The following is a 19,970-nucleotide window of genomic DNA, read 5'->3' as shown; positions in this document are numbered from 1 at the left end:
AGGGCATTGACGCCCTGGATTATGTCGCCCACTTGCGGTTGCCAGGCTGGGCCAGTTTCGCCTTGCTAAGGCCGTCGGAGGTCGTAACTACCATACCCGCGAAAATGATGCCTATGCATAAATCCGATCTCGTCGAAGTTGTAGACATCGTCGATCATGATACCATATTTGGCCATAGTATTCCATACGAGCGTAAACCACTCGCCAATGACCTTTGGATCCTCGCACTTGGCCCTCTGGTAGTCGTATCTACGCGTATAACGCGTACGGAGCTTTGGCTGGCGTTTGACAAATCGATGCGCCCAGAGTTCACCGACAGGCGGCGCATCGCGTGAACGTAGTAGTTGGTTGGCCATTTCCTCCACACCACTCAATCTTGGTGGAAAAGCTCGCGTAGATAGCTCAATAACATATTGAACAATAGCCTCCTCTTCTAATTGAGTGAGCTTTCGCGAATTGGGCATAGTGTCGCGTCGTACACGCCGGCCAGTACGTCGACGGCGAAGGGTAGCATAAGGTACAGAATAGATCTTTGCTGCAGATCGGAGGCTTAGCTTAGGATCTTTTTTAAGAGGCTCAAGGGCAAGGATTAATCTAGCCTCGACTGGAATGGCAGATATGTTGAAGTGGTAGAGGAAATTGGTGTTGGGTGCAAGAGAGACGCGTCGCGTACGGAATTGATCCATTTGTCACGGCGGGACAGGCGGACAATCTGTCACGGCGGGACAGGCGGACAATCCAATGACAATTGTATTCGGGCTAAACTACAGTCTAAGCTCTATTCCGTCAGGTACGGGCAGGCTTGATTGTCAAGACGTAGCTCGAGGAGCTACGAACAGATCTCGCGGCAGCGAGGTGCAGAATATTTAACCCACAGGGGCCCGTGCTTTCCACATGCCGGGTTCCACCCGTGGGTCCTAGCAGGCACGGCGCAATCGCCGTGACACCTCTCGCTGATAATGTACGTTAATAATAATAACGTTAACTAACGGTGATAATAACAATAATAATAGTTAACGTTAGTTAACGTACCTTGATATAAAATATTTACCCTAACGTTAGTTTATTATTAGCATAGAAATTCCACGACAGTTATTATAGGGAATGGCTAGATCGCACACGGCCACGGCTATATAGCACGGCGCTATCCCTGATTTGGCAGGGTTCCCGCGGTGCCCGTGCAGTAGTACAATCGTGAACTTCCTGACTGCTGCCAAGTGGAGGCACAGAAGCTGCGTCGGCTTGATCAATCCGTTCAATTGAAGTCAACGCAAATAACATGAGCTCGTTCCCATTGCTTTTGTGATATTCTTGAAGGTACTGACTATGAACTACACATTTACGGCTTAGCAGTGTGCTCCATGCAGCTGCTTGCGATTGTCAGCTACTGCGGGTTAGCAGCATCCTGGCGGTAACAGGTTGTGGATGGAAGTTGAAGCGGGAAGTTGGGGCAGCAGCCGGCTGCTGTAGTGTGCTTTGAGCAGACGCCGGCCTGTGGCCCGCTTGGCAGCTGTCAGGGAATTCACGATTGTACTGCTGCACGGGCACCGCGGGAGCCCTGCCGAATCAGGGATAGCGCCGTACTATATAGCCGTGGCCGTGTGCGATCTAGCCGTTCCCTTATTATACTAACGTTATCTTTTTTCAACTTTGGTCTTATATTTTCTCTTTCTTTCTTTCTTCCTTTCTTTCTCTTTTCTTTCTTTCTTTCTTTCTTTCTTCCTTTCTTTCTCTTTTCTTTGTTTCTTTCTTTCTCTCTTTATTTCTTTCTTTCCACTTCCTCTTTATTTTCATCTTCTTCTTCTCTTCAACTTTATCTGTATTTTTATTTCTCTCTTCCTTCTCCTCTCATATTTTGTATTTAATTTATGTTCCCTTTTCTCTTTCTTATCTCTTATTACGTTCCTTTCTTTTATCCCATTCATGTCTGGTGCCCCGCCATGTGCCACGCTAATGAACAAACTACGGAGTTACTAACTATAGGATTGGATTGTGATTATTACCTGCGGTCCAGCTGGTAGCTCTTCAAAGCTGGAGGCCGCTTCAATACGGATCCGTACCCTCATCCTGCCCGCTTTCCCGTCCGCTCTGAAATGTGGCCTAGAACGAAGTTCATCAACAGTGGTCAAATCGCGCCAATGGGCAAAGCCAAGAGGACCGGTTTCATGGAACTCATTCCGCTGCGTTCTTCATCGATGCCAGAACCAACAAAATTGATGTTCAACTCTGCGATCCATGTCAGCCTGGGAGAAGCCGGGTGGACCAACCTTGGCCAAATCAGATCCACATGTCAGCCAGATCTTGATTGAGCCGTGCGGCGCAGCAGTGGCACAGACCACTGCAATTTATGGTGGGGCCGAGGCGGCAAAAGCCCCTTTTCCTGACAGGCTCGGCACGGATTTCAATGCCGCCAGGCTGAAACGACAGCTCGAGACTACACACAGCTTGTCAACCGACTGACTGCGCTGGGCAACAAATCCTGGTGATCAAGCCATGCCCAGCACTCTTCACGATCGTTCCATTTTCTGAGTCGGCCACGTCGAGATTCACAATGCCGAGTGATGTGGAAGGGTCCATCGAGCCTAAGCGCGACGATGAGCTGCTGCGCTCACCGTCCCTTCTTTCCGACATGGCGGCCTGGCTGAGGACATCCTTCGAGGGCTTCAGTCTCACTCGCCTTCTCTCACCATGGCCATCAAAGACCGACAGCACCCAGCCAGAGAAACTCAGACCGACGGCATATCTCGACGGCCTCAGGGGCTTTGCAGCATTCCTGGTCTACTGGCACCATCACGAGCTTTGGGCTCACGTGCCCGTCCACGGCATGTCGCTGGAGTCGAGTTTCGGATACGATGGCCTTCACTACTTCGCCGCCCTCCCCGTCGTGCGAATCTTCTTCCATGGCGGTCATTTTGCCGTCGCCACCTTCTTTGTGATTTCCGGCTACGTTCTGTCGGCCAAGCCTCTGAGCCTCATCCACGCCGGCGAGCAGGCCAAGCTGGCGGACAACGTGGGATCGGCCCTCTTCCGTCGTTGGCTTAGGCTCTACATCCCACTCATCTGCACCACCTTCATTTACATGACCATCGTTCACGCCTTTGGCATCTGGATCGACAGCCGTCCGGCAAAGGACAACTACTTGATCGCAGTGTGGGACTGGTACTGCGAGGTCAAGAACTTTAGCTTCATCTTCCACAACGGCAAAGTCGGCTGGCTGAGCTACAACTTCCATCTCTGGTCAATTCCCGTCGAGTTCAAGGGCTCCATCGTCATCTATACCAGCCTTCTCGCCTTTTCGCGCTGCCCCAAGAACGCCCGGCTATGGTGTGAGGCTGCCCTCGTCTTCTACTTCCTCTACATCGTCGACGGCTGGTACTGCGCCTGCTTCAGCGCCGGCATGCTGCTCTACGACCTGGAGCAACTGGCAGCCAAGGACGAGCTGCCGGAGTTTTTTTCTCGGTTCCGGCCGTATAAGCAGGCCATTTTCTACGCCATGCTGGCCTGCGCCATGTACTTTGGCGGTGCTCCGGCGCACAAGGCCGAAGTCCAGGAGCTGAGGAAGAACCCGGGGTGGTATCTGCTCTCATACCTGAAGCCGCAGGCCGTCTTCGACGCGAAGTGGTTCTTCCTCTTCTGGGCGTCCGTGTTCCTCGTGGCGTCGATCCCGCACATCCCCTGGCTGAAGCGCTTCTTCGAGTCGCGCTTCTGCCAGTACCTCGGCCGCGTGTCCTTCTCGCTCTACCTCGTCCACGGCCCGGTGCTGTGGACGCTCGGCGACAGGCTGTATGCGGCCGTGGGCTGGCCCAAAGAAGCGCGCCTCACCTACATCCCGCAGTGGTGGAACATCTTCCCGCTGCCGAAATCGGGGCCGCTGGGACTGGAGCCGGCGTTCCTGGTGCCGCACCTGATCCTTCTGCCCGTCACCTTTTACCTCGCGGAGGTCGTCACGAGGGCGTTCGACGAGCCCAGTGTTCGGTTCCCGCAGTGGCTCTACAAGTCGGTCACGGCACGGCCGATGAGGCTGCCTGCATGATTTTCTATACTTTCTTTACGGGCGAATCTTTCCCTTTTTCTTTAGACATGTGTTGTAATCTTGGGCACTCCTTCAGGCATTTTCTTAGACTTTTAATGGGCAGACGGAGAGGCTTGTTGGAGATGGGGAGAGGACTCGCGATTTCAGTATGTCTGAGGGCACTTGCGGAAAAGGTCTGGCTACACTGGATAGGGCGCGGCGATACTGTACAATAGGTTCAAATGTTTTCATCCCCGTTCTCATATGACCTTGTCTTCAAACACGTCCGTGTGCGACATCTTCGGCTCGAGTGACTGCACGCGACGCGATGGGTCTGTGCGAAGTCCTGGATGTCCGCCTGGTAAGCGTAAGCCCCACAGCCCCTGAACGCCGGCCCAGATCTAGTTTAGCGGGGTGACTTGGAGATCGGGAACCGGTGGCTGCGACACTGCGCTCGTTCGTTGCTGGCTGCCTAGACTTCTGGCCATTTCGCCATCTCCAGCATTCAGAGGAATTATTGCGCCCACAAGAAACATGACCGATTTCTGGGCGTTTGAACAGGAACGGCTGCTGGCAGCCAGGCGAGCTGGGAAGTATTCATCACTGCAGTGACAGCCGTCAGCTTCCAGGTTTTCAGGTGTGCAGTCCACCAATCCCATTCTTCAACTGCCCCTCGTAATTCATGCAGTCGGCTTGTCTTGGCATTGGGATACGCTGATTTTTCTCCTCGTTTAGCGTGGAAACCTTAACAAGGGGGTGGCCATTTTCCCCTTATCTCATTGCCAGGTTCGCTCGCACAACGCCGGCTCCCTGTCTTCTCCTCGCTCGGCTTTCGAGTCCTCGACAACTTCCAACACCGACATGCGACGCGTGACCGTCATCCCAGTCGAGCTGCGCGCGCCTGCTTCTGTCCCTCGTTAGTATTTTTCAACCACGCGAAGCAACCCGCAACCGCGACTTCCGACCCCCAATCCCCGACACTCGACCGCACCGCGATCATGATTGTGAGGGACTTGAAGCGCCTGGCGCTGGTGGTTGGGCCGCTGTTGGTCCTGCTGCTGCTCAGCGCAAGTCTTTGGCATTCGCATTCGGGTGACATTGCCTCACATGTCGGCTCGTTGCTTGGCCAGAGCGGGAAGACGGAAACGTCGTCGACTCGCCGCACGCCGACCCTGACCGCCGACGGGAAACACTACGAAATCTACTCGTTGTCCACACCCGACGGCAAGTACTTCGACATCCGGTTCGGCATAGAGGTCTTCAACCCAAACATCATCCCGCACCAAAAGTTCAACAACACCTGGTATATCGTGGGCCAGGTGTTCATTGACCCAAACGACGACCACACCGACAAGACCGTCCACGAGGCTGGATGCGTGGCCCAATTCATCAACGGCGTGCTGATGTGCATTGACTACGTTCAGCATTTGCCCATTGAGCCGACTCCGGGAGGGAAGTGCACGGGTGACTTTGCCTACATCAACTTCAATGTCGGCCCGCACGATGCCCGTGTCTTCATGGGTCCCCAAAGCCCATTCATCATCTACGGCTCCAACAGCGCCTTCACTTGCTTCGGCCAATTCATCCAAGATTTCCGCAAGCTGGTCAACTGGGAGTACGAGTTGATGACGCCCGACGACTTCGCCGTGGGAACCGAGATCGAGCGACCCCCTCCTTACGCGCAGCTCGAGAAAAACTACTTCGCGTTTTGGGACAATAAGGGAGACATGCTCGTGCACTATGACTTGTACCCCAAACGAGGGTTCGGGAAGCTCGAACGTAACGGGACTGTCGGGCCCGACCTTGCGCCCAGGGTGAAGGAGCACGACGAGAAATGCCTGAAGCGCTACATGCCTGAACTGCCGGGCGACCTCGAGTCGATCCACCAAGCTACCAACTCGATGAAAGTCACGATGTGCAACCGCGCCGACAAGAGCTGCGAGCCGCACGACGGCAACACATACATCATGACCATTGCCCAGCACAAGACGTACTACAACTGGCACAGCGAATACGAGCCCTACGTCGTGCTCTTCCAGCAGCGCGCGCCGTACGAGCTGTATGCCATCTCCAAGAAGCCGCTCTGGATCCATGGCCGGCAACGGCACGAAGGCCGGCGCACCGACATGATGTACGTGACGTCGGCAAACTGGAAGGACCACGGTGTCAATTACCACGGCTTCCTCGACGACGTTGTGTTCCTGGGCTTCGGCTACGAAGACAAGCATTCTGCCGGCATTGACGTCCTCGCGGCAGACTTGCTGCACGACATTGGTCGCTGTGATGACCCATGATCGTCCCCCGGGGACATTAGGGATCTATTGCCAACGTCCGTCCGAAACAGTAACCAGAGGCCTGTCCGAGGATCATCCGAGATATGTGTTCTCGCGCCCGCTGCAGGCAAGCAAAGTCTGGCTCGCCCCGCGGACTTTTTTTTTCTTACCTGTGTGCGGTGTTCCAACATCGAGAGACGGCGCACAACCAATCACGCCGGCCAACAATCAGAACACAAGCACAAACCCTCTGGGCTGATACCCGTTTCCCAGGCGCCCCGCATCGGAACATATCCACTTCAACTCCTCGTTTTCCCAAACTCCAACAAGAGAGCAACCCTTACGTGTCAAACGCTGGGTCTTTTCCGCCGCAACGCAGCTAAATCATTTGCTCTTGATACCCCCTGCATTTGGCGCACTTTGGTAGTTGTAGCTCGAGCGTTGCGTGGTTGGTGTAGCTATCTCGCATTGAAGTTGGTTGCCAGCGTTATCGTCGCATCTCTACGAGTATTCTACCTATCCTTTTTTCTGATGTACTTACTTTTCCCGCTTTGTATCATGAGCAGTTCCGGCGGTGGTGTTCCCAGGGCCTAGGGTGATCCGGGGGCGGGGTTCTATGGAGCAACGACAGACGACAACCAGCGGCATGGCAATCTGGATTGTCAGTGCCCGCCTGTGTGTTGGAGGGGGTATTGGGATATATTTCACCTAATGTCGATTGGATTTTGGATACTGGCCTGGAAGGGTGCTGGCGGTCAAACTGAAACCCTGGCAACGCGCTCCATATCACCATCATTCAAGTGCGTTGACACATTGTGGCCGGTATCACCTCGTTGCCTCCGCGGTCTAAACAATCATGCCCAAACGACTATTGTCAGTCATCTACCCGCTGCAAAGCGGCTCTTAGGAGATGCTTGCCCACAGCCGTCCGCAGCGCTCTTCTCACGTCCTACTACTTCTCAATGCCACCCAACACTGATCAGATCATCGATAGATCTTCGATTCTCCCAACCAGACCCCGCCCCTCCTGCCTGTCCTTTGCCGTCCCGGGTCGCGCAGACATGACATAACAACGCCGCAGTCTAGAATGCTCTCCCCACACCCCCAACACAAAACAGCAGCGTAGCAGTACCGGGAGGAAATGTGGGCCGTTTCTCGTCTTCGACAATGTGTCAGGGTCGTCTTGTTGGCCGGGCCCTTGGGCCACCTCACCCCCAACACATACACGAGTCTCGTCGGGTGGGCACGACCTGCAACCGTCACCGCGCAGGTCAGTTTGGGTCGGGGGGAATAGGGCCTGTCTGCAACGTCATGGCTGGTGTATGGGTTGTTTCAATGCTGTACGGTTTGCCCACGATATTGATACGGTAAATAATCGGAGGGTTTACCGTCCTTGGCTTTAGTTAGGTGTCATGCAGAGTGGGTTGGGATGTATGGAGGTAAGTCAAGTGAGTGTGAGTGTTGGGGAGAGAGCAACCTTGGCGGTGGAGAAAGCCGCCTTGTCTCAGGTCCAGACATACATCGCAAGTGTTGCTAGGAGAGCTGGTGAGAAGCATCAGGTGCTTTTAAGTTCATGTAAGTCGTAACGCAACATAACAAAGGAAAGTGATGCGATACGTCACCCGAGAAGCGAGTGCAGCACAAGCGTCCTGGCGTCTCGATTCAGGCCCCGTTGCAAAAACACCAAAAAGTCTCCGACCTACTACCCCAGCGCCATAGACACCACGATTGAACTTTTTGAGTCCAGGTGCACCCATCACTTGTAGAGCCTCAGATCCACCTCATGTGCCACCGTCTTTCCGATCCCACCGCAATAAACTGTATGCGCCAGACGCCATCGCCCTCGATGGAACCCCGCTCAATACCGATACAGATCATCTGCATACACCTTATTCCTCTTCCGCCTCCCTTCCGCATAATCCTGCCCATACCCCCCTCCCCGCAACCACTCATCCCCTCTTTTAGGGTCCCTGTCCCGTCCCCGGGGAATCTCCATCCTCTCGACCGCCCTCCGCAAATCAGCAATATCATCATCCACCACCTTCCCCTTCCCCTTCCCCCTCCCGTCTCCCGCTGCAGAGTGCTTCAGAATACCCTTCACCTCGCCAGAATACGAAGATGAACCGGGCCGGCTCGCAATCTCGGCGTTCTGCCTCTCCCGCTTGGCGCGCACCTGGTCCTCCCAGCGGAGATGCTTTGTCTTGGCCCCAGAGCTAGATCCGGTCGAGATGGACCCGTCGCTGTGGTGCACGACCGTGGACGCGCGGCGCGGGATGTATGCCGCCGCGTAGGCATCGTAGTACACGCGTGGGTTAGACGAGGAGGACGGGTCCAGGTGGTAGCTGGATGTGGACATGCGTCGCTGCTGCTCGCGGCGCTGGCGGCGGCGCTCGTCCTGGTCGTCGATGACGGCGTATCCCTGGGGATCGTCGGTGCGCCGGCGGTAGTACATGCCGCTATTGTGGTCGTAACTACTCTCGAGGGAGCGGGAGCGGGACGACTGGCGGCGGCCGTATTCGTCTGCGAGCGGAACCAGACCGAGCGGGATGTCGCGCGAGTAGTCGCGGCTGTTGGAGTGAGAGCGGGAGCGGGAGGACTTGATGTCGCGGTCGCGGTCCAGGTAGACGATGTGAGGCGTGGTGGAGAACCGCTTGAGGCGGGGCTCGCGGCCGCGTTCGTGGCGGTCGTGCCGGGAGGACGAGTGGTGGCCGTCGTAGGCGTCGTAGTCGCCGTAAGGATCGTGGTAGTCGTGGTGATTGCTGGGGATGGCACCGCTCATGTAGACGCCGGAGTCGCGCTTGCCTGAAGGTGAGGGCGACTTGAAGCCTCGAGGTGTGTGGCCGGAGAAATATGGGGTCGGCTGGCGCTCCGAGAGGCTCCTGTGAGACTCCGGCTGGACATCGCCCAGCTTGGTAAAGGGAAACTTGCGTTCATACTTGCGCACGTCGGGACGGGAGCAGCTTCTGCCATCCCTGCAGGGGTAGTTCTTCTCGGTGATGTCCTGCGCCCCGTCCGCGTAGGTGTTGTAGTAAACCTTGGTCAGGCACATCTTGCCGGCGTGGACTCGAACAAAGAACAGCAGTCGTCAGAGTGAGGGTTCTGAGGAGAGCCTGGCGCCAGAGCAGTGCCCTGCACCTTTGGCAGCAGGATGAGGCAGATGATAAGTCTGCCCCGAACAATGCTCCTGTCTTAAGTGGTGTGTTTGTCGATGTGGCCAGCGGACAGCGTACGGGTGAACTCCTGTCAGTCAGCCGTATCCGAGACGGTGCAGTCGTGGGAATGTCGTCTGATATGAATCAACGACATGAGGACATCGAAGGAGACCGGCTGAGTGGAAGCTAGCAAGGATGAGGATCGTTGGAGAACAGATATACCGCACGATGTTGACTACAGACCTGGCGGTGTTTGTAAGAGACCGCGTTTGAGGGCGGGCTGGGCGGTGACAGTTGTATCTGTTGCGGGGTCCGGCTGGAGTGGGCTGGCTAGGGCGGTTAACAGCTGGGCCCGACGACCCAAGGATGAGGCGGCCGGTTCTGTTTAATAGAGGTGAGAGTGAACCTGCGATAATGGGTGAGACTCCCAGCCCTCAGGCTAGCTCCCGCTCGCCATCTCTGCAACACGGCGTCCGCTCGCGATCTGCGTGGACACCCCCTTCCGGCGTGTGGCAGACCATGACGCAGCAGGAAGGCATGCTTGCCTTCGCCGCCTCTCTGGAACCCCGGGGTGAGCCCACGGAACACATGCAGCTTGCACGATGTGAGTGTGGATGGCGGATGCCAATGAAGCGTCATCTCTCCAAGGCTGAGTTGGGCGGGTGACCCTGATAGGTTGTTCTTGTGTGTAGAGGGCCGACAAGGCAAGGAAGGGGTCCTGTGATGCTCCCGCACTCCCTTGCCCACCCCACCATCCCCGCTCCTCTCATCAGTGTTGCTGGCCGCCAGATGTTGGGAGGTACATGAAACGGGACTCCGGGTGAGGTAACCCACTGGCTGTGAGGCGTCTGCGGCGCACCCAGCGGACTGGAGCCGAAAACACGAAACTTTGTCTGCAAAAAATAGAAACCGGCTGAGGTGCTGGTGGGCCCGTCGTGGTCGAAGTCCACGCTGCACCGTTATCGCTGTCGAAGCGACTAGCAAAACACATGCAACCAGCAGGGCGGCCAGCCTGTGCGCTTGTCCAACCTGAAAAAGTTACCGTGTCGCCAGACTGACTTCAAATTGCTTTCCGCCCTCTTCACCGAACGATTTGCCATACGCTCATCAAGTTATGTTTGCTGTGCCACCGGGTTTGTCTGTTGGTTGTGTTCCTTTGGGTTGATGTGGCGGCTTGCCAAGCCTGCAGCTTCACCTTGTAACGTACAATGCCTTAGGTATGTACTTGGAGAGGTAGCTGAGGCACGGAACACTCTGGCGCCCTAACTCCGGCCTCACCCGCCCTCCCGTTCCAGGCCAGCGTCAAATTCGGACTGGGCCTCGAGGCCCAAGTGGGAACCGGCATTTCAACGTACTGCATGCAAGAGCGGCAATGCAAGTCATCAAGCAGCAGAAGTCTCTGGATCCGCATCGAGGCTGAGTTTTAGAAGGGGATCGCACGACGTCATCTGGCTGAGAACCGTTGTTTTGATTGTCACAAACACGAATCGGGTGGCACAGCCACCAGATGGCCTCTCCCACTCTGAGCTTCGATCCGTGTGCATCTCAGTGGTAGCCTCGGTGGAGGGACAATCTGGCACCCCCATGTTGACGGGCGAAAACCAGCGAGGAGCCATCGAGGAATTGTCCAAGTGATGAACGAAACTGTAACACTGCCGCCGGTGTTGTTCCCGGACACCGAGACGTCGGAGCCGCTGAGCCTCAAATGACCACTTCGGCGGATATCGCTCCCTATGATCGCCCTTGCCACCACATCTGCCTCGCGCGAACCTTCACGTGTAGAATTTCTCAATGCAGATTTCATCACTAAGCTGGCCCTGGTGTAAGTGCCACGTACCTAAATTCGATGAAGGCGCATCACCATGAGCGCTCGCCTCGGTAAGGAAAGTCGTCGAGTTACGCAAACCACGGCAATACGAAGATTGCCACTCCTCTTCTCACTCCTCTTGAGCAAGAATCCACATGGTGTGCTCAATCAATATGCCATGAGCACCGGGCCTGAATCTCTCTGATGTGTGTCTGCCTGATGCCGTCCCACAATGCAAAAGTGCCAAAACAAAGCTGGCGTCCTAGTTGCAGACAAGACGGCGCGTATCGATGAATGGTGCGCGGACGTATCTTCGCAGAACCGCTGTGTACACTTCAGGAATCGTGGGCGCTTGGTGATGTTTCCGGCTCCCATGCGAAGCGGTCATGTTCGCGAATTGGTACACCGGCAGCGGATGGATCCCGACCCGACAGAAACTTTGATGTCGAAGACACATATTCGATGTGAGAGCCAGGTTCTCCGCCGGGGAAATGCAACCCAGACAAAAGTGGGGTGGTTGACCCATGGAAGTCATTGTCCGCATCGGAACAAAATGAGCCTGTCGGCTTTTACGCAGCCTCATCAAATACGTTAATGGTTCTGAATGAGAGACATCAGTGCCGTAAAAATGACTGCTGTTGCTACTGGTTGTTGCATCTGGTCATCAGGAAGGAGGGCGCAGCGTGCCGTCGGCCTGCGTCTCAAAGCCGCGCGGTTTGTGTGCGACGGAAAGGGATTGTTGATCTGCCGTCTCGGTTTAGGAAAGGGTATTGAGGGCTAAAAAGTGGAACTGGAGTAAGCCAGGGCCAATCAATGTGCGTAACTTGAGCTATGTGGGGCACCCAACGCGGCTCCCTAAAACCCATGCTCATGATCACAGTTTGCCTTTTGCTGCTGTTCAACAAACCGGACATTCCGCAAGATGAATTTTCGGGCTGGAACTTCAAGATGGCATGATTCCGGTACGCCGAACTTCATGCGCAACAGATCAAGTTACCTTTTATCGGCCAGTCCAGTTCCGTGGCACTGCAACGGGAGGTTGACTTCGATCGAATGGACTCGCTGAACTATCAGGCACGCGCCTCGCGGTGAGTCAAGCCCCTGGAGGGCCTGGCATCGGTGGTGCGATGCTCTTCGGAGAGAGCTGTACGGATAGCTGTTGTATTATAATCTTGATACTGACAGGTCTCTCGCGATTAGGAGCTCGCGACACAACGGGATGTACCAGTGCTTGAAACCCCTAACGCCCTCGCGATACCCAACCTTGAAATTTATGCAACGCCTAAGACGAATGGAACCCTTTCCCAATTCCTTTTACCCTGAAGCCCAGGCTCTGAAGCTCGATATGGTTGACGATGTTACGTCCATCAAAAACCCAACGTGGTTCTTGCATCATCCCCGCGGCTTCAACCCAGTCCACCGCCTCGTGCATCTGCACCATGTTTGGGCTGGCCCCGCAGCGGCTGCAGTCTGCTGGACACGGCGGCAGCGGTTTGAGTCTTTTAAGGGGATCTTCTGAAGGAGTCGTGGCCTCTTGCCAGGATAACTTCTCCAGGCCCACAATACCCATTTCGCTGAAACAGGCGTCCTGCGCGTGAGCGGCAAGCCCGTTTCCCATCGGGTTGGACGCCTTGCCCGCAGCTCCCCCGGTATTGCCCAACTGCTGCCCTCGAAACTGTTTCCATTGCGTCAGGATGCAGAGCGCACTGGCGTCCTGCACACAGTCTCTCCAGCTTGAACAGATCTTGACTCTGTCCAGCTGCACTTGACTGAGACCAATCTTTTGGATTTCGTCGAGGATGTCATCCGGGGCGCAGCCCGGGTCAAAAACGGCGATCTCCTGCGGCATCTCCGACGCCAGGTCTTTGATGATGTGCACCGCGATGCTGTTCCGAGTGTCGTTGGTCCCATCCTTGAAGGCAAACCCAAGTACGCCAATCTTCTTTCCACGGAGGGAGCCGTTGAGCTCGCGGACGACGTTGCGAGCGAACCGATGACGCTGGTCTTCATTGACCTTGAGAATAGCCAACCAGTAATCGGCGACGACGTCAAGATGCAGCTCCCGAGCGAGGTACGCGAGGTTGAGGATGTCCTTCTCGAAGCACGACCCTCCGAACCCGACTCCGGCTTGCAAGAACTTTGGCCCCAGCCTCCCGTCCTTCCCGATGGCAAGGCTCACGTCGTCCACATCGGCACCGAGGCCAACCTCCTCGCACATGGCGCTCACGGCGTTAATACTGCTGATGCGTTGCGCGAGCATCGTGTTTGCCACCAGCTTGGCGAGCTCGCTGCTGAAGGTGTTGACGGTCACGATGCGGGCAGTCGGCACCCATGCCGCGTACACGTCCTTCAACACAGCCGCGGCTTGCAGGCCGGCAAGGCTTCGGGTGCTTCCAATAAGAATCCGGTCTGGGTGCATGAGATTTTCGATCGCGGTTCCTTCGGCTAGGAATTCGGGATTCGACAGTACTTCGAAGTTGGTGTCAGGGCGGTAATGGCGGAGCTAAATCACATCAGCATCGCTTTGACACCTGCGCTAGCTTTGGAAGAACTTACGATGTCTTGGATCATCCGAGCTGTGCCGCATGGCACCGTGCTCTTCTCGACGATAATGGCCCCATTTTTGGCGTGCTTCGCAACCGTCCGGCTGGCGCTTTCAACGGCGCTGACATCGGCCATGGAGCCTGCTCCAAGCCCCTGCGTCTTGGTGGGTGTGTTAACGCAGATGAAGATGATGTCAGCCTCTGCAATGGCCTCAACTACATTCGTTGAGAAGACAAGATTGGGTTGGCGGGCTTTGACCTCTACCGGGCGGGCAAGACGAGACAGGGAGACGATGGTGTCGAGTGTACCATCCCGAGCAATGCGCACCACCTTTAACAAACCCTCCTCGTGGATGGGAAGATGTGCCGAGTTCCATGCAGCTACCCGCTGTTCATTCAAGTCGACGACGTTGACAAGGATTTGCGGATTATGGTAGGCAATTACGGCAGCAGTTGGGCCACCTGTTGCGCTGTCAGCTTATCCTATAAGTTGACACGACCACACGCTCACCATACCTACGAACCCCGCACCAACGAAGCAGATATTCTTTGCCGCAGGTATGATACGGCCGTCCAGGGACCCATCCACTGGCGACACGCTGCCGTCTTCTGCTAGCAGCTTTGCGCTGAGCTCCGGAGACCCCAGCCCTGAACTCGGCGGCGACGTGTTGGGTGTGCCTCGAAGCCATTCATTTGCCGACCACGAGTTCGGCGTCGACGCCCCCGGGCTGGCTGTCGACGCAATAGAATGGGAGCTTGGGAACGACCTGCCCAGATGGCCACGCATCGACAGGGCAGCCGATCCTGAATGCTGGTGATGGTGAACAGTACCCATGGCCGCTAGCCTCGACGGTCGGGTTCCGGCTTTCGGGACGCACACCTATTCTTTTCGGGGACGTGTTTCTCCTGCTGTGGATCCGACAATACGGCGGCCTCCTGCACGAAAAGGTTCCAGCGGCATGAGCTTCGGCATGGCTGAAGAGCGAGGGTATATAACACTCTCCTCGAAAGGAGCGAACACCCCTGCAATCGTGTGCCATGCCCGGCTTCCCAACTTTTCCCCAGTTCCCGTGTCGTTGGCTGAAACCTCCATCCCGAGCTATCACGATCATCGGCAACCCCGACAGCCGAAAGCGCTTCGTTGGTGGCCAAGGAGCAAGACACGTCGTCACCGCATGTTTAGCGCCAATTTCAACATGCTCGTTCACGAGGGCATCATTCTTCAGCCTGGTTCTGTCAATCTCTGCGGCCCAAACCGGTTTCTTCGAGCGATCCACAATCTCGCTGCCCAACTACCGGTGTTGCTGTTCACTGATGAGGCCGCAAGTCTGTGGCGTCATTGCAACTACTCGGAGACTCACACGCGAACTAGAGAGTTGGGGGGGGGGGGGGGGGCAATGGCGCCGTAAAGGCCCGAATCTTGCGCCACGGTGCCCGCACTGCAGAGACATCTATCTCCTGGTACGCAGATCTCCAGAGACTTGGACGTGTCGCTCGAGATGTACCAGGAGATTTTCAGCCTCAGCCGGCTGCTTCCACGCCGATCTGCACCACAGGCGCAAGCTTGGATCGGTCTTGGCAAGGGTTGCCACTGATAGAGGCGTCAATCATTCTGCAGCGCTCCTTGGGACCTTGCAGATGTCTTCAGATCCGGTCGTGTTCTACAAGTGTATACCGCCACCCCTGCAGGCAGATCAGCCCTGACACCTTGGGACTGTGGCTCAGGAGCCTGACGCGGTGTGAACTGAACCTCCCGGATACTTGCATCTGCACCGGAACCGTCGTCGAGGATCGTCTCGAGCCGGACTCCGTCCCAACACCCACGTAAGTGGCGCTTGGATGGCATTTCACGCACATCACCAGTCCTGGTTTCCTGTTAGGCGACCTCCACTCTCAGTCGCACACGGAGTACCCCAGGAATGGGTGCTCACAGGAGCGCTGCGTGCCGCGTCAGCTTCCGAGGCGACCAAATCAAATGGATTGTGGCATTGAAGGCAGTGCAACCGGCGCTCAAGGCTTTATGAATGGAAAACCGGCGGCGGAATGACGCAGGTCAACTCTGGTTTCTCTTTGCATGCTCTTCGCCGTACCACCCTGCGATTTACTCACGATGCGATACACTAGTTCTCCCATCCACATCATCGCCATGTTGGCTACATGGACCCTCGCCGCATACGATGAAAAGCTTTGCAACGTTGGTAGCTATACAAGCCGTGACAACGCTTTGATATGTAAGATACCAAACTGGCCCTAACGTTAACCAGTAAGAGAAGGCCGAGCTAACTTGAAAGCAGATGTCCCCAACGCCTGGAACGATGATGGTGATGGTTTTAGCTGCGTTGCGGTTAGTGATCAGCCGCACGCTTGCCCAAACGCGCCAAACCGTTTATGCTGACGGGGTTTTATCAGGTCCGGGACTCACCGCCGGCCTTCGATGCGACCTGGAAGTGGTCGTCGGGCCCGGAGTCGGTCAAGTCGTACCCCCACGTCAAATTAACGGATCCCACGCTCCCGGTACCCCTGTCCAACATCTCGGCATTTACACTGTCGGCCCAGTGGGCCATGGGCCCGGGATCGACGCCGTGGCCAGTGCCAAGCATCGACTGGTCCGGCTTGGCAAGCATTGACGTGTCAGCGAACACCGCCTTCGATATCTTCGCCGATCGCAATCCCGATAACGCCCAGAACGAGACAGAAGCCGAGACTGAGATCATGATCTGGTTGGGCAAGGTTGGTTATGCACAACCTTTGGGCTACGGCGGAATCGAGTCGTACCGCGCAAAGGTGACAGTTGGTCACACCGAATTGTACTGTACCTTGCATCAGGACCCCCCGGTCACCACGATCTCCTTTTGCTGACAAGCGCTTGCCGCAGCGTCCTGTACCACGGAAAGAACCAGAGAGGCACGGCCGTCTTCACATGGGTTGCCGGGTCGAACGAGACCAGCTTCGCGGATGATGTATCACCCCTTCTCAATTATCTCTGGCGCAACGGGCTTGTATCTCCTGCGTCCCATGTGGGGGCCGTCGGGTTTGGGAGCGAAACGTACTATGCCGCGGGGAACGTCACTTTCTCGTCGTCGCGATATGGCGTGAATGTGCTGCCCGGACCTGCCCCAACCCTCGTCCTTGCACAGACCCCGACGGGCTGCACTCCGTCGGAGGCGGTATCGTCGGAGGCGGTATCGTCGGAGGCGGTATCGTCGGAGGCGTCGTTGGCGGCACGGATCCAAGCGTCGTGGCTGTCTGGCGTGTCGATCATCCGCATCGTTGGAGCCTCAGTTGTACTGCTGTTCTGATCGAGGATCCACTTGCGGCTGGCCGCCTATCCCATTTCAGAAACCAGGACTGAGACAGGTACCTGCGGTGTACGACTTATACATGTCGATCACGGGCTTTCTTTTCCTCTTTTTTGCGTGTTCAGGCCTCTCGACAACCGTAGGCTGGGCAACATCTCGGGCTCGTCAGATTGGGTCTCGGTGCAATCGGTCGCCCAGTGGACAACGACCTGGGCTTTCCTAGCATGGCGATTATCCTGTCTCTTCAATGAGGGCGGGCTGAATCACCCCTGCCCTGGTTTCCCATTCGGGCAGATCACTGTGCAGCCGAGGCCGGTGTCCCGCCGACACGACAAACACCGCAACCTTGGATCGTCGGCTGGTGATTTTGGCCCCTGTTTTCTGCCCGGCCATGTCCTTATATCGCGGGTGCGTCAAAGTCGTCACACACTTTCCTTCCGCGTCCCGCTAGTAGCCACCTAAAAGAGACGCTCCTTCTGGCAAGCAAGCAACTGTCGTTCTTTCAGGATAAGCCTGTCTGGAATAGCTGCCCTGGATGGCCTCAATCGCTAATTCGTCCCGGCCCGGGACACCGGGCTCGCAACGGAGCATTCCATCGAGCAGTGAGAGTCGGGATCCGTTTAGGGATCCTTCCGAGGCATCGTCGCCGGCTGCGGTGTCGAGGACCTCCCTCGTATGTTGCCCGGCGCTCGGGAGGTTGTCCACTGTGCTAATGGGCGGTATCAGAACCCGGCATCCCTCTCTGGCTCTGTGGTGACAAGGCCCCAACCGGCAGCACTGAGGAGCGACGTGGATGCTATTGTAAGTCGCTCACAATTACCATGCACCCCTTCAGTGACTGACAACAGACTCAGGCTCCAGCCCCTCGGCAGAAGGAAGTATTGAATGAGAAGATGGGCCAGCTTTCCAGCTCAGACGACGACGTCGAGCGAGGGGCTGCGTCGCCGGCCGCTGCTTACTCTGACCCCGAGAAGGGCGGTGGTGCAGCAGCAGAGGGAGAATCAACCTCCGCTAAAAAGAGCCGCAACCCCTTCAAGCGCAGCTGCGATGCCTTTCGGCGGACGTACTGCCCCCGCGAGGAACCAGGCCTCGTCTTTCCCACCGGTCCCACAGACGAGGAGAAGCTCAAGTACATCCACACCAACCGCATCCCGCTTTACATCTTTGGCGTATTCTCCTTCCTATCGCTGTCGGCAGGCATGTGGCTCTTCGCCATCAGCTCGCCCGTCTTTTCGTGGTACGGCGTCTTTGTGGGCTTTCTCAACGTCTACCTCATGATCTCCTACTTTGTCGGCGTCGTGGGCCGCGACTGGGACTACGACGGCCACAAGGAGATTGCCGCGCAGTTCCCCATCAATGACAAGACCGCGCCCACAGTGGACGTCTATTTGCCCTGCTGCTCGGAACCGCTTGAGATCCTCGAGAACACGTACAAGCACATCATTGCGCTCGACTGGCCTGCCCACAAGCTCAAGGTGTACGTGCTCGACGACGGGGACTCGGTGGCCGTCCGGGCGCTGGCGGCGCAGTATGGGTTCAACTACATTGTCCGCGACGACCGGCCGCGACTGAGGAAGGCGGGCAATCTCCGCTGGGCGTTTGCGCGCACAGATGGCGACTTCTTTGCCATCTTTGATGCGGACTTTTGCCCCCGGTCGGATTTCTTGCGAGAGCTGGTCGTCGAGCACATGGCCGATGACAAGACGGCTATCGTGCAAAGTCCGCAGTACTTCCGGGTGACGGATGACCAGACTTGGGTCGAGCAGGGTGCGGGGGCCACGCAGGAGCTGTTCTACCGCGTCGTGCAGGTCAATCGGAACAAGTGGGGGGCCTCCATCTGCGTGGGGAGCAATGCCGTGTATAGGAGGGCGGCGCTGGAGGAGGTTGGCGGGACCGCCGAGATTGGCTTCTCGGAGGATGTTCATACTGGGTGAGTCCGAGTCTCACATGGACATCAAGGGTTGAGTGATTTGCTGATGTTCCGATATCAGGTTCGGGGCTGTTGACCGCGGCTGGAAGGTCAAGTACGTGCCGCTGTGTCTGGCGACGGGCATCTGCCCCAACACACCGCGTTCCTTTTTCTCGCAGCAGATGCGCTGGGCACGGGGCAGCACCACGCTGCTCACCACCAAGCACTTCTGGGTATCAAATCTGACCCTCATGCAAAAGATTTGCTACCTCTGCGGTAGGCCTTGTCAGATCCAGTCGAACGAGCACTTCAGCTGACTTTACCAGGCCTCCTGTACTACTCGGCCGTCTCGCTCGGCATCTTCATCTCGCCGATCCCGGGTACCCTCCTCCTGTACTTCAGGCCGGAATGGTTTAAGTACTACAATCTGGCGTTTGCCATCCCGTCCATCATCTACGGCTCACTCCTCTTCCGCTTCTGGGCCAAGGCCAAGTACGGCTTCAACGTACAGCACGTCATGGTGGTGCAGTCGTATGCCTACCTGACGGCCATCAAAGACCGCTTGCTCGGCATCGAGCTGCTGTGGGCCGCGTCGGGCGACAAGAAAGCGCACAAGAGCAACAAGTACCGCAACATGCGCATCCTCTGCTGGCTGTGGACCATCGTCTCGGTCGGGGGGATGGTGTCGGCCGTGACGTACCGCGTCCTGACCGGGTTCGAATGGTACCACACCATCCCGCTGATTGTGCTCAACGCGTATAACCTGTACATTACCCATTATTTCCTCTTTTGCTCGTGGCGGTGGTAGCCGCTGGGAAGTGGTCCTCGTTCGGCATCTGAGGGAAACGATCGTGCTGAAGAGAGCCTGATTACAGGCATGGCACGGCCGGTCCGGGGCAGAGACGTCACGTCACACAAGCCGCAGGATCGTAGTGTCTGATGACATATTCATAATGACGGACATAGACGGGACAG

The 19,970-nt window shown here is 56.5% G+C and overlaps 6 protein-coding genes across 6 annotated transcripts; 4 read left to right on the top strand and 2 right to left on the bottom strand.

Annotated features, from left to right (window-relative positions):
* Window positions 1-2,551: 2,551 nt before the first annotated feature.
* On the top strand, window positions 2,552-4,033 carry N657DRAFT_634327 (uncharacterized protein; the record flags this gene model as incomplete). Its single annotated transcript, XM_062791271.1, has 1 exon — window positions 2,552-4,033. One exon carries the CDS (start codon window positions 2,552-2,554, stop codon window positions 4,031-4,033), a length of 1,482 nt encoding a protein of 493 aa, XP_062646899.1.
* Window positions 4,034-5,010: 977 nt separating this feature from the next.
* Window positions 5,011-6,306, top strand: N657DRAFT_656437 (uncharacterized protein; the record flags this gene model as incomplete). Its single annotated transcript, XM_062794699.1, has 1 exon — window positions 5,011-6,306. The coding sequence occupies one exon, from the start codon at window positions 5,011-5,013 to the stop codon at window positions 6,304-6,306; it is 1,296 nt and encodes a 431-aa protein (XP_062646898.1).
* A 1,548-nt stretch (window positions 6,307-7,854) lies between these two features.
* Window positions 7,855-9,754, bottom strand: N657DRAFT_645853 (uncharacterized protein). Its single transcript, XM_062793020.1, has 2 exons — window positions 9,681-9,754; window positions 7,855-9,623 (listed from the first exon to the last, which is right to left on the bottom strand). Exon 2 carries the CDS (start codon window positions 9,332-9,334, stop codon window positions 8,144-8,146), a length of 1,191 nt encoding a protein of 396 aa, XP_062646897.1. The 5' UTR covers window positions 9,335-9,623; window positions 9,681-9,754; the 3' UTR covers window positions 7,855-8,143.
* Window positions 9,755-12,526: 2,772 nt separating this feature from the next.
* Window positions 12,527-14,622, bottom strand: N657DRAFT_574294 (nucleotide sugar dehydrogenase; the record flags this gene model as incomplete). The annotated part of the gene is made up of 3 exons (XM_062789019.1): window positions 12,527-13,747; window positions 13,801-14,249; window positions 14,355-14,622. 3 exons carry the CDS (start codon window positions 14,620-14,622, stop codon window positions 12,527-12,529), a joined length of 1,938 nt encoding a protein of 645 aa, XP_062646896.1.
* A 1,054-nt stretch (window positions 14,623-15,676) lies between these two features.
* On the top strand, window positions 15,677-17,354 carry N657DRAFT_448324 (glycoside hydrolase family 12 protein). Its single transcript, XM_062787426.1, has 4 exons — window positions 15,677-16,018; window positions 16,082-16,131; window positions 16,197-16,594; window positions 16,663-17,354. Exons 1-4 carry the CDS (start codon window positions 15,862-15,864, stop codon window positions 17,084-17,086), a joined length of 1,029 nt encoding a protein of 342 aa, XP_062646895.1. The 5' UTR covers window positions 15,677-15,861; the 3' UTR covers window positions 17,087-17,354.
* A 266-nt stretch (window positions 17,355-17,620) lies between these two features.
* Window positions 17,621-19,903, top strand: N657DRAFT_448332 (glycosyltransferase family 2 protein). The gene is made up of 4 exons (XM_062787427.1): window positions 17,621-17,887; window positions 17,941-19,016; window positions 19,078-19,271; window positions 19,322-19,903. Exons 1-4 carry the CDS (start codon window positions 17,762-17,764, stop codon window positions 19,801-19,803), a joined length of 1,878 nt encoding a protein of 625 aa, XP_062646894.1. The 5' UTR covers window positions 17,621-17,761; the 3' UTR covers window positions 19,804-19,903.
* Window positions 19,904-19,970: the final 67 nt, after the last annotated feature.

This window comes from Parathielavia appendiculata (assembly GCF_033297405.1).
Source record: "Parathielavia appendiculata strain CBS 731.68 unplaced genomic scaffold N657scaffold_7, whole genome shotgun sequence".
Taxonomy (NCBI): domain Eukaryota; kingdom Fungi; phylum Ascomycota; class Sordariomycetes; order Sordariales; family Chaetomiaceae; genus Parathielavia; species Parathielavia appendiculata.
Note: the sequence above shows the minus strand (reverse complement) of the source record. Positions and strands in the feature narration are given on the sequence as shown.

Excerpts from the sequence above, each read along its gene's own strand:
- N657DRAFT_645853 (XM_062793020.1), bottom strand. The coding sequence starts at position 9,334 with ATGTGCCTGACCAAGGTTTACTACAACACCTACGCGGACGGGGCGCAG.
- N657DRAFT_448324 (XM_062787426.1), top strand. The coding sequence starts at position 15,862 with ATGCTCTTCGCCGTACCACCCTGCGATTTACTCACGATGCGATACACT. Across the intron at positions 16,019-16,081 it reads CCGTGACAACGCTTTGATAT|ATGTCCCCAACGCCTGGAAC; the intron begins GTAAGATACCAA and ends ACTTGAAAGCAG. Across the intron at positions 16,595-16,662 it reads ACAGTTGGTCACACCGAATT|CGTCCTGTACCACGGAAAGA; the intron begins GTACTGTACCTT and ends CGCTTGCCGCAG.
- N657DRAFT_448332 (XM_062787427.1), top strand. The coding sequence starts at position 17,762 with ATGTTGCCCGGCGCTCGGGAGGTTGTCCACTGTGCTAATGGGCGGTAT. Across the intron at positions 19,017-19,077 it reads TCGGAGGATGTTCATACTGG|GTTCGGGGCTGTTGACCGCG; the intron begins GTGAGTCCGAGT and ends TTCCGATATCAG. Across the intron at positions 19,272-19,321 it reads AAAGATTTGCTACCTCTGCG|GCCTCCTGTACTACTCGGCC; the intron begins GTAGGCCTTGTC and ends TGACTTTACCAG.